This window comes from Anomaloglossus baeobatrachus, chromosome 6, assembly GCF_048569485.1.
Source record: "Anomaloglossus baeobatrachus isolate aAnoBae1 chromosome 6, aAnoBae1.hap1, whole genome shotgun sequence".
NCBI lineage: Eukaryota > Metazoa > Chordata > Amphibia > Anura > Aromobatidae > Anomaloglossus > Anomaloglossus baeobatrachus.
This window is the reverse complement of record NC_134358.1, coordinates 171,742,096-171,755,298: the sequence shown is the minus strand read 5'-3', so window position 1 is coordinate 171,755,298 and position 13,203 is coordinate 171,742,096. Positions and strand designations below refer to the sequence as shown.

Sequence of the window (13,203 nt, the reverse complement as noted above, 5' to 3'; positions counted from 1 at the left end):
GCAAAGGATGCGGTGTTTTCACCGCATCCGTTGCATAGCTTGCACAGCCGGATTGAGCCGCAGAGCTCAAGCCGAATGTGTGAAAGCAGCCTAAGTCATGTATGTTTTATAAACAGCACACTAATGTTTGTTTTCTTTTTGCTGTTGCTAGTTATATTTGCTCAGCAGATTTCTGATTCTTTCTTCCTTCCATGTCCGTATAAAGCCCAGCTGCCTCATAGACCCTATTATGAATGTAAATTGTGCAAAAAAAAAAGTGTAAAAAGAAATCTTTTGCAAGCTGCAATATTCTAAAACACAACTGAAATCTTGGTTATGTTTTAGGGACGGGTGTATGACAAGTCTACATCATGGTGACATATGGGCGGTCTGGTGTATATGATCCATACGTGTGCAGTACAGTAAATTAACTGCTGTGTATAGGCTCATGTCATTCTCCAAGTATACATGTTACAGCCACCCATGTATTGTATTCCAAGTAAGAGAAAAAATATCATTTACTTAGATTATGGGAGACTATGAGAAAAGACTTAAAAGTAGGACAATAAGAAATCAAGCCCTATCTCAAACAAAAGTGGAACAAAGCCAAAGGTTATCGAACACAAGGGATCCCCCTGGAAGTTTACGTTGTCGTCCAACGTCTCCACATTTCCCCATGACTCAGTGTTTCCTGAGGCCCACAGCTTGGGAATAGAAGTTATGGCTCTGGCCGGCCGTCCAGCTTCTGTGTTGAAATGTTTATATCTGGATGCTCTTTAAAATACTTTCCTTCATCGCTGACTATTAACTCTGCCTGTGCCTCTGACTATAAGAAATTGTGGATTCATCGGATTCCCCTTTGTGACTTTGAACATTGTGTGAACTGATTGTAATCCACAGTGTATATGTCTTGCAGGATGTTTTTGCTTATATGCAAGTAGGAGTCCAAGATTGTCGAATTTTTACTGTCAATCCAAAAGGAGAATTAATACAAGAGCGGACAAAAGGAAACAAGACCTCGTAAGTCTCTCCTCCTGGGCGGGTGATATGTATTTTATGTGTGTAGCATTGATCTACTGATGAGAGCTACAACAATGGAGCCACATCATTTTCAGACTCTGGCTGTTCTCATAATTTGCAGAAACACATTGGAAAGATGGCGCGGGTCACTCAGAGGAAACTGTGGAGCTATTGCAGGGGTCTTCCTAGTGATAAAGCATTATGAGGCTTATATTGCCACCATGTGTATCTTGCAAGTTTTAACTGTGTTTAGAAAACACATAATTGCAATAAAATGCAGCAGCAACACTGCTTTAATTGGTGTATTGGTTTGGGTTTTTTTTTGTTCTGCTGTGTGCACACGTTGCGTTTTTTACCGCGGAAACGCTGCGTTTTGAACCGCAGCGTTTCAGTGGCAAATTGCATGCGTTCAGCTTTCCCAGCAAAGTGTATGGGAAAGCTGAAAAATCAGTGCACATGCTGCGTTTCTTTCCGCAGCGTTTTGGATGCCAAAAATCGGTGCGGAAAGAAAAGCAGCATGTCACTTCTTTTGTGCGTTGTGGCTGCGTTCTCTCCCCCATTGAAATCAATGATGTGGGGTCAGAACGCAGCTACACCGCATGGACCTGCTTTTTTGTTGCGGTCCGCGGGCTTTGTCGGCACGCCATAACGCAGGCAGTTACCTGGAAGTGAGGTCAAGAGGCTTCCTGTTGACCTCACTTCCTGGCAAAGCCCCCGGTGTCTCCAAAGTGCCCGCCCCGACCCCCCTCCCGAAAATCCAACATGGCCGCGCGCACAGTAGCGCACCGGCCGCCCTGCTCCTATGTTATCTGTCGCATGTGCCTTGAGACATGCGACAGAAAAATGCACCCAGGCCCTGCCCGTTCACCCCCTATTCCCCCCGGTGTCATACATGCCTGTCCGGTCGCAGCGCTGATCCCCCGCGGCCTCCTCCTTCACAGCAGACGCCGGCCGGTCACATGAGCAGATCAGCTGACAGCCAGCACAGTGTTCAGTGTGAGCTGTGCTGGCTGCTCGGCAGTCTGCAGCTGTGACCCGGGGAGAGTGGGTGCAGATTTTTGCACCCACTCTCCTCAAATGGAGGGTCTGCCCTCCTAGAAAATGGGGGATACGTTCCCTGAACGTGCCCCCATATTCTAGAAGGTCCAGAGCCGACGTGGGACATCCAAATGGATTTCTGCGGACCCATTTTTTTTATTAAATTGGAGAACAAGGGAATGATTTGGGGAGTGTTTTTTCTAATAAAAAAATTTTTGTTGTCTTTTTTTGCTTTTGTTTACTGTCAATTAGTTATGTCGGGTGTCTAATAGACGCCGTGACATCACTAATTGCTGGGCTTGATGCCAGGTGACATTACACATCTGGTATCAACCCCATTTATTACCCCGTTAGCCAACGCACCAGGGCACGGGATGAGTTGGGGCGAAGCGCCAGGATTGGCGCATCTAATGGATGCGCCACTTCTGGGGCGGCTGCGGCCTGCTATTTTTAGGCTGGGAAGAGTCCAATAACCATGGCTCTTCCCACCCTGAGAATACCAGACCCCAGCTGTCAGCTTCACCTTGGCTGGTGATCTAATTTGGGGGGGACCCCACGTTATTTTTTTTTATTCTTTATTTATAAATAAAAAAAAAAAAGCCTGGGGAGCCCTCCAAATTGATCACCAGCCAAGATGAAGCTGCCAGCTGTGGTTTGCAGGCTACAGCTGTCTGCTTTACCCTGACTGGCTATCAAAAATAGGGGGGACCCCACGCCATTTTTCTCATTTTTTTATTTTTTTTTTTTTATTGGATAAATACTAAGCTAGGCACCCTTTAGTGCCACATGAAAGGTACTAAAGGTGCCAGCTTAGAATATGCAGGCGGGGGTGGGACGTTCTATATATTTGACATCCCTTCATCCATTGACGCTTTTTAGGCTGTGTGTCCACAATCAGGGTTTGCAGCGTTATGGGCGCTGAGTGTTTTCCCTGCGTCCATAACGCTGCGTTGTGCAGTAGAAGCACAGTGGAAGGATTTTTGGAGATCCCATGCCCACTGTGCTTCTTTTCTCCGAAGCATAAACTGACCGGTAGCGTGGCTTCCCGAGCCTCAGCATGTCAATTTATACTGCGGAGACTAGAGTGTTCTCTGCAGGTAGCATAGAGCTCCACAGCAGCCTGAACCCAAATCGTGGGCATGGGCAGCTGCAGGAAGGCTGACACTGTACTAGACGCCGTGTCGCTGGATCATGGCCACATAGCCTTAGGCCCCTTTCACACGTCAGTGATTCTGGTACGTTTGTGCTTTTTTTTAAACGTACCAGGATCACTGACATACGCAGACCCATTATAATGAATGGGTCTGCTCACACGTCAGTGATTTTTCACTGCACGTGTCTCCATGCGGCATACCCGCGTGTGCGTGTTTGCCGCACGGAGACATGTCCATTTTTTTCTGGCATCACTGATGTTCCACGGACCACGCAGTGGTGTGATCCGTGAAACACGTGCCAGAAAAAAACGTGCTTTTAAAATAAAAATCATTTTAACTCACCCGGCGTCCAGCGATGTCCTCTGCAGCCCGTGCAGCTTGCTGCTTCTGAGCCGGCTCATTATTGTCGCGCATATTCATGATGCACGACACAGCCGACCCGGAAGCAGCTGCTGCGGGGGTCAGCGCCGGCCGGATGCTGCACCGCGGGAGCGATCAGCACCATGGAGAGCGGGAGCGGGTGCAGGTGAGTTAATCTCTAAGTGCAATCACGGGCCACGGAGAACGGAGTCCGGATTGCACTTAGACAACCCATGTGTGCCGTGATTCACGGCACACGGAGGGACATGTGCGTGTTTTACACGCCAGTGAAAAACGTCAGTGTTTTTCACTGACGTGTGAAACGGGCCTAAAAGTGAGAATATTGTTGCTACAGCAACATTTTGGGTGAAGTAGCTGTGGATTCAAAATGCTTAATATACTCCTGAATAAAATCCTTGATGGGTGCAGATTCCAAAATGGGGTCACTTGTGGGGGTTTTCTGACGTATAGGTACCTAAGGGGCTTGGTGCGCGAAGTTTATTTCAACTTTTCCAAAATTCAAATGGTGCTCCTTCCATTCCAAGCCCTCCCATTTATCCAAACAGAATGTGGAGAAGGAAATGACATCACAGGTTTTTTTTCCAAAGGTCTGTGTTCAACCAACTTTATTAACACTGACAAGTCTTAAAAAACGCACCTAAAAAAAACGCATGAAAAACGCATGCGTTTTCGATGCGTTGTTTCTCAAAAAGCATTGTTTACAATTCTCCCCTCTGCCAGAGGGTGCGTTTTTTCCGCGCGGGAAAAAAAAGCAACGTGTGCACATACCCTCAGGGCTTTTTTTTTCTTTTATATAGCTGTCATTTTGCTTAATATTGGAATAAAAAAAATCTCAGTAAGATCACTGTGATCACGTATAACAGATGCTCCTCCACTTCGTCTTTACAGTACATAATCTAGCGGCTTCCTCTATCCGCACATTGACAGCTCAGCAATAGCAAACAGAGTTAATGGCATATTCACAGGTGGGAATTTACAGAATATTGACTGGATAATCTATACTTGTCTTATAGGTGCGGTTTCCAAGGATGGAGGCCGCACCAATCTTTAGAATGTGGACCCTTTTTGCTCAGTCTAGAATGGAGAGAGGCCAGGCATGCGACAGCTCTCTATTCCCTTCCATGGGAATACCAAAACTTGCCATGCAACCAACATGCTTTTTGTCACTTCTATAGCATACCCAATTGATATATTAAGCATATCCCCAACATGGATACTTCCAGTATGACTGAATTCATCTTGCATGTAATGTAAATTATCAAATGGATCTTTAAGCTGTAACATTTCTTTGACCATATTTTTTCTCCCCTTCTCCAGGTACGCCCGACTCAGTGAGCTGGTTGAACACGTGTTTCCTTTGCTGGACAAAGAGCAGAATTGTGCTTTCTCTTGCCCAGAATTTAGTTCTTTTTGCTATTGGAGAGACCCATTGCCAGAATTGGACATGGCAGACCTGACGTAAATCTGTCGCCTGTATGTCTGGGACTGTTGGTGGACGTGAAATCATTTCCGTCGGCAGTCGCTTACCCGGAGTATTATTGTCTGTTGTTTCCAATGCCTTTATCTCACTTTGTCTTACAGTCGATTAGTAATTTGTAGCCAGTAAAGATATTGTATCCAATCAATATATTCAGGGAAAATGTTAGAGAAAAATGATTTAATTTTATTACAATATCTAAATTCACTGTAATTTAACGTTGTTCTTGTGACAGAAGCATTGCACATTTTCTGTGTTCAAGCATACCTTAAAGTGTAATTGTCTTTCTCGATCATATTGTGCCTCGTTGAAATTTTTTTTTTTTTCATTTTTGAAGCCATTGGGGTGTAGCGTCTATTGCAGGGCAATACGCTTCAGGACCCACAAGCGATGGAGACTTCCAGCACGAAGTGGAAATAGCACGGTGTGCACTTATTATTTCCTAGAAAACAATTAGCTTTTCAGCATCCGTGAAAATGCTTCATCCAAATATGTGTAACAATGCAATTATTTATTTTACCTGCATTTCAAGCCACTAGCACATACAATGTTTATAATATTTGCGTGCAGTTTTGTTTTAGAACTATCATTTAAAGCAAATCCTTTTTTTTTTTTTTTTTTTTTTTTTTTTTTTTCCTTCTCCATAAAAGTTAAATGTAATGGTTTCAAATTAACATTTCATCTTCATGGTACTGAACTTTCACCTTGTTGAGAAGTCTGCCGGGAGACTTTTGTGCAGAAATTGTGTTCACGTTCCCTAAAGGTACCATTAGTATCAGGCAGCAGCTCTCCTTTTTGGATTTGTACATTTTTGAACACGTATAATATTCCTGCATTACATGTGCTTTCGCAAATAGAACGTTTTCTATTAAACAATTATAAATCTTTTACCTCTTGAATTGTAATTGAGCTTGCATGTAATACACTACAGTGCAGGCTGCTTGATCTTTTCTGCCCTCACCCTCATTCTAATAGTTGAGCTTTCTGAATGTTTGCTTTACTTCTGTTGACCTCTTTTGAAGCTGTGAGCTCAAATAATAAAATAAAGTAAATAGAATTTTAGCTTAGGTTTGCTTTAGATGTCAGACAGCTCACCTGATGGGATGTGGACAGAACTAGTTCAAGCAGCCTGCACTGTAGTGTATTACATGCAAGCTCTGCTCTACATTAAAAATGATTGAAGATTTGAAATAAGCAATTGAAAATCTTTTGTTTGTAGCCATGCATTCAGTTATAGTGTTCAAAGGTGTACATCCCCTTAAACTAACCAACTGTAGAGAGAGAATACACTGAGCCAGTAACACTAAGAAATGTATAATAGTATATGAAGTAACCAATGGCAACCCATCAGCTACTGCGTTTCATTTGTCTGGTGCAAGTTCGACAGTGGCCGTAAGTGTCTGATCAGTTGCTGTGATTTAGCGATCCTCTTCCAGCCATATTGGTAAGTGATCCTCTTTGATTACTCTTCTGTTTTGCCTGTTTTACAGTGGTAAAAAGTTATATTTGATATCCTCAAGTAGACCCATCCATTTTGACTTTTGAAACTTGCCTGTTGAAAAAATATTTTTATATGACTTTAAAGAAATGTATAAGAGCGTTAGAACGAAGCTGCAATTTCTGCATATATAACATTTGCAGAGAAGTAGCACTAATGGCTATGACTAATGGGAAATATTGGATTAAGATGAAAGGAAGCGGTTTGGAAGGTTCTGTATCATAATTACAGGGTACAAGCCAACATTGCCTGACTAACCTACACTTCACTGGGGCTGGCTGTGATTATTTGCAGAAAGTATGCAATAAATCTTCCTCACAGCCAGCAAGAACTCATTGTGCACAATTATTTTCTTTCTAAATGTCTTACCTTGACATAAGGTATGAGTCTACTTTTACTAAATGAAAAATTGTGAAAAGAATTTAATTGTGGTAGCTATTCTGTCCAATTCTATCCAAATAAAGTGTTCGAATATTTTGTATATTTGATTGGTGTATTGTGCTTGATTGTGTGGATTACAAGTGTCATGAGTGGATAAAAATCAAAAAGACTGCTGGAACACCATTGTAAATGTAAACCGGGTGCTAGCTAAAAAAATACACAATCTATATGAAGTGAAAGCTGCACACCAAATTCAGAGAAATATGACCAAGCATAACTGCTTTATAATACATAAGGAATAAAAAATACTATTAGCCATATGAAAAATGTGAAAAATTGATATGTGACATTGCATAACTGCTATGGATTATTTGAAGAAAAAAAAAAATATTTAGCTAAAATATTGATCAATTCATTACTGCCCTAAAACCACTTCACGGTAATCTCTTATTTATGGGGTCCCTAACCAAAAGTTACCTCTGTGCGGTTGAAACCTGCTTGTGTATGGGAAGCAAGGGACCTGGCTATATAGGAAATTGAATAAACATGGCTAAAGGGCGGGACTGGGTTCTCTGACAGAAAAAACTGCATAACAATCAGAAAGATTGCTGGAACACTATCTTTTTTCAAATAATCCTCAGCAGTTATGCAATGTCACATATCAATTTTTCAAATTTTTCATATGGCTAATTGTATTTTTCATTCCTTATGTATTATAAAGCAGTTATGCTTTTTCATATTTCTCTGAATTTGGTGTGCAGCTTTCACTTTGAGTGGATGAAGACATGGAAAAAAAATATTTTTTTTTTTATCTGAGCTACATATTAATGCAAGGTTGATAAGTTGTGTCAAATGATACAACACTAATGGGTATCAAAATATAAAAGCTAACTCTAATAATAAAGCAAAAAAAATCAAGAGTGTTATGCTAAAATGTTGTTTTTTTTAAAAAATATTAAGATTTTTCCTTAAATACAGTGGGTACAGAAATTTAGACCCTTTTTAAATTTTTCACTGTTTCATTGCAGCCATTTGGTAAATTCAAAAAAAAGTTCATTTTTTTTCTCATTAATATACACTTTGCAACACATCTTGACAAAAAAAACAAATGAAATTTTTGAAAATATATTAAACAAGAAAAACGGAAATATCACATGGTCATTAGTATTCAGACCCTTGGCGCAGACCTCATTTAACCCCTTAACGACCGCGGGCCGTAAAATTACGTCCTAGCGGTCATAATGTTACTGCCCGCGGTCTGCTGGCGGCAGCATGCCGCGATCGGCACACATCTCAGCTGATTTTCACAGCTGAGATGTGTGCCTGCTAGGCACAAGCAAAATCGTTATCTGCTCGTGCCGTTTAACCCCTTAAATGGCGCTGTCAATATGTGACAGCGCCTTTTATAAGCGCGATCGCGGTAAACTTTTACTTACCGCCCGATACCGGAAGTCACGTGACGCGATCACGTGACTTCCGTTAGTTGTCATGGTAGCACAGGGTCATGTGATGACTCCTGTACTACACATGAATTGCTTTCACTTTCGATGTGCCAGCGGCACAGCAAAAGAGAAAGAGAGCGTATCTGCTGTTTACAGCTGTATAGCTGTGATCAGCAGATAGTGCAGAGCGATCGGAATGCTGATCGCAATAGCCCCCTAGGGGGACTGGTAAAATAAAATAAAAAAAAAAAAAGTTAAAGTTTTTTAAAAAATTAAAAAAAACCTAAACGTTAAAATCACCCCCATTCGCCCCATTGAAAATTAAAGGGTTAAAAAAATAAAAAATATACACACATTTGGTATCGCCGCGTTCAGAAACGCCCGATCTATCAAAATATAAAATCAATTAATCTGATCAGTATATGGCGTAGCGGCAAAAAAATTCCAAACGCCAAAACGTTTTTTTTTTGTCGCCACAACTTTTGCGCAAAATGCTATGAGGCGATCAAAACAGAGCATCTGCGCAAAAATGGTACCGTTAAAAACGTCAGCTCGAGATGCAAAAAATAAGCAGTCACTAAGCCATAGATCCCGAAAAATGAGAACGCTACGGGTCACGGAATATGGCGTAAAATGTGCGCCACTTTTTTCGGTCAAACTTCCGATTTTTTTTTAACCCCTTATATAAAAGTAAACCTATACATGTTTGGTGTCTACGAACTCGCACTGACCTGAGGCATCACACCCACAAAAAACAATAGTGCTATCGCACATTTTTTGCAATTTTTCTGCATTTGGAATTTTTTTGCCGTTTTCCAGTACACTATATGGTAAAACTTATGGTTTCATTTAAAAGTACAGCTCGTTCCGCAAAAAATGAGCTTTCACATGACCATATTGACTGAAAAATAAAAAAGTTACGTCTCTCAGAAAATGGCGAAAAAAAAAAGCGAAAAATCGGCCGGTCGTGAAGGGGTTAAGTCACATGCTGTCCATTTCCTTGTGATTCTCCTTGAGATGGTTCTACTCCTTCATTGGAGTCCAGCTGTGTTCAATTAAACTGATAGGACTTGATGTGGAAAGGCACACACCTGTCTATATAAGACCTAACAGCTCAGAGTGCATGTCAGACCAAATGAGAATCATGAGCTCAAAGGAACTGCCCAAGGAGCACAGAGACAGAACTGTGACAAGGCACAGATCTGGCCAAGGTAACAAAAGAATTTCTGCAGTACTCAAGGCTCTTAAGAGCACAATGGCCTCCATAATCCTTAAATGGAAGAAGTTTGGGACCACCAGAACTCTTACTAGACCTGGCTGTCCAGCCAAACTGAGCAATCGTGAGAGAAGAGCCTTTGTCAGAGAGGTAAATAAGAACCCCAAATCACTGTGGCTGAGCTCCAGAGATGCTGTAGGGAGATGGGAGAAAGTTCCACAAAGTTAACTATCACTGTAACCCTCCACCAGTTAGGCATTTATGGCAGAGTGGCCCAACGGAAGTCTCTCCTCAGTGCAAGACATATGAAAGCCCGCATAGAGTTTACAGAAAAAAACCACATGAAGAACTCCCAGACTATGAGAAATAAGATTCTCTGGTCTGATGAGACGAATATAGAACTTTTTGGTGATAATGCTAAGCGGTATGTGTGGAAAAAGCCAGGCACTGCTCATCACCTTCCCAATACAATTTCAACAGTGAAACATGGCAGTGGCAGCATCATGCTATGGGGGGTGTTTTTCAGCTGCAGGGACAGGATGACTGGTTGCAATTGAAGGAAAGATTAATGCGGCCAAGTACAGAGATATCCTGGGAGAAAACCTCTTTCAGAGTGCTCTGGACCTCAGACTTGGCTGAAGGTTCACCTTCCAACAAGAGAATGACCCTAAGCACACAGCTAAAATAACAAAGGAGTAGCTTCATAACAACTCTGTGACCATTCTTGACTGGCCCAGCCAGAGTCCTGACCTAAACCCAATTGACCATCTGTGGAGAGACCTGAAAATGGCTGTCCACCAGCATTCACCATCCAACCTGATGGAACTGGAGAGGATCTGCAAGGAAGAATGGCAGAGGATCCCCAAATCCAGGTGTGAAAAACTTGTTGCATCATTCCCAAGAAGACTCATAGCTGTACTAGCTCAAAAGGGTGATTCTACTCAATACTGAGCAAAGGGTGTGAATACTTATGACCATGTCATATTTCAGTTTTTTTGTTTAATAAATTTGCAAAAATTTCTACTGTTCTGGTTGTTGTTTTTTTTCTGTCAAGATGGGGTGCAGCGAGTACATTAATGAGAAAAAATTAATTTTTTGGAATTTACCAAATGGCTGCAATGAAACTGAGTGAAAAATTTAAAGGGGTCTGAAAACTTTCCGTACCCACTGTACATATATCAAGTGGCTGCGGGGAAAAAAAACCAGGATAACATCCCACCTATAGAGTAAATAAATATGTACAGATAGAAAACTGAGGTACTGCTATAGGAATAGTAAGAAAGAATATTCCAAATAGAAGGTATAGTTATAAATATATTCTTATACACAAAGTCAAAAACAGTTCATAAAACTGAGGTAGTATATATAAAAATTACACAGGTAAAATACATAGATCCTTCCTAGTAATTAAACGCATACATATCCGGTGTATGAGAAGAACAAGTCCCATAACAGAACACCCAGCTATACATAGTCATATACAGTATATACCGTATATGTGTAATTATATAATTACACTACATGTGGAGGTTATCATGCTTTTTTTCTAGTAGCCATTTGACATATTAAAGATTTTTCCTTAAGTAAATATTTTTTTCAATAAAAAAAACTTTTTGGCATATATACCGTATATTTTTTTTGCTTTAAAGGTTAAGATAAGGCCTCATGCAAATGAATGATAAAGTTGCACTGAGGCATATAACACTACAAAAATTACAATACAGATACTTTATGGCTCCATGTTTTTGTGGGTAAAACTGGCATTGGCAGCAAAATTGTGTTGCCAATTAACACTTTTTTTTTTTCATTGTAAAGTATGGTCACCACATGTTGCAGCACAACATTGTTCTATCCCCTGTGTCTCTGGTCTATAAATGCATCCAGATTCTTTTGTAAGTTTGGCATCACAAGTCCGAGTTACACTATTTGTGGAAGAACCATAACTTTCATACTGGCTGGTATGGAAATTGCATTCGTTACTTGTACCTGGAAACTCTGACTTTTGAAGTGATTACTAGTGATGAGCGAGCACCAAGATGCCCGTTACTCGAAACAAGCAGGTTTGACACTCACAGGCTTGACATTAGTACTGAGTATAATGGAAACCGATGGGCATTTTGTTCCAGATTGTTCAGAAAAAATGCTCGTTTCACATTGACTTCCATTGTACTCAGTCCTAGAATCAAGTCTGTCCGATCACCTGACCTACATGTTTCGAGTATCGAGCACTTGAGCATCTTATTGCTCGCTCAACACTAATAATTATCAGTTTTATTCTACCTAAGGCTGAATTCAGACATCCATTAAATATGGTCCATGTCATGTACAGACTGGCAGTGGGTCTCCTAACACGAACGCATCATCTTATATTCCCATAAGTCCTCTTTCACACGTCAATGGTTCTGGTATGTATGCTACTGTTTTTTTTCATGTACCAGAATCACTGATATTAAAATTAATGGTCCTGCGCACATGGTATTTTTCACTGACTGTTTCCGTGCGGCGTACACGCGTGTCCACATGCTCCGCACGGTGACCACTTTGTTGTTTTTCTGGTAACATGATGTCCCACGGACCACACTATGTTGAGATCTGTGAAACACGTAAAAAAACAGCGTATCTTTGAAATAAAAAGCTTTTTATACTCTCCTTCTCCAGCGATGCTGTGTTTGGCAGCTGCTGCTTCCTAGCCGGCTAATTACTGTCATGAATATGCACTGCATCGTGACCCGGAAGTAGCAGCAGCGGTGACACAGCAGAGGCCGTACACAGCAGAGCCAGAGATTCAGCACCACGGACAGCAGGAGTGGTTACAGGGGAGTTTGGAGTACCTGATCTCCATTTGCTAACCGTGATCAGTGATAGCACATGAAGAACACACGTGTACCGTGAATCACTGCCCACGGAGTGACACATACATATACCAAGTCAATGAAAAATTCTGTGTTTTCCCTTCACCCATGACAGCACCACGTGAGAGAGGGATCCGCCCAGCGAGGACAAGAAACCATTCTGAAATAAAAGGGCAGTACCTCTCCTCTTTGTCAGTTGGTTTCCTGTCCTTGATGGGAGACCCTTGTTTTTCTGAATACGGCGGTGAAAACAGAAGATGGCGGGTTGTCTGCTCACCCAGCCCCGTCCGGTGTCTGGAAGAGCAGGGTGAGTCCTATAGCACCATTCTTCGGGGCTGGAAGCGCCATCCACCACCCCTTAGGGAACCTGGTGTCCGTGCGGGGGTGTCGGGCAGAACCCGTTCCAGGGGTCCCGGACCGCTGCTCCATCCTCCCCTCTTTGGGCTCCCCTGCTGCCTATGGACGTCCGGGTCGCTGTGACGCGCGGCGGGCATGCTGGGTAATGGGCGTGCCTGCGTGATGTCAGCAGGAAGAAGATGGCGGCGCCCATACAGCGGTTAAAAAACAAAAATGGGCATGATTGGTAATAGTGCCCACTGCCAGTGCACCGCTGTGAGCGTGGGGCAATGGGGAGGGCCCTCTTTTGGGACCAGAAGGAGGAGGATCTGATTAAAAGGCACTTCCTGGTAATGTCAGGTGCTTGTGCCTGCATTTCAGGATGGACACAGATAAGCAGCAGCACTCTCCGGTGCGCCGTCAGCAGGG

At 42.2% G+C, this 13,203-nt stretch overlaps 1 protein-coding gene across 2 annotated transcripts in view; it reads left to right on the top strand.

Moving 5' to 3' along the window:
• The window catches only part of LPIN2 (lipin 2), a 134,064-nt gene extending 128,383 nt beyond the window's left edge, over positions 1 to 5,681 (top strand). For both annotated transcript variants that reach the window (XM_075314486.1, XM_075314485.1), the window contains exons 19-20: positions 896 to 999; positions 4,890 to 5,681. In XM_075314486.1, coding sequence (XP_075170601.1) covers positions 896 to 999; positions 4,890 to 5,034 — 249 coding nt within the window. In that variant the 3' untranslated portion in view covers positions 5,035 to 5,681. The remainder of the gene's footprint in view (positions 1 to 895; positions 1,000 to 4,889) is intronic.
• The last annotated feature ends 7,522 nt before the right edge of the window (positions 5,682 to 13,203 follow it).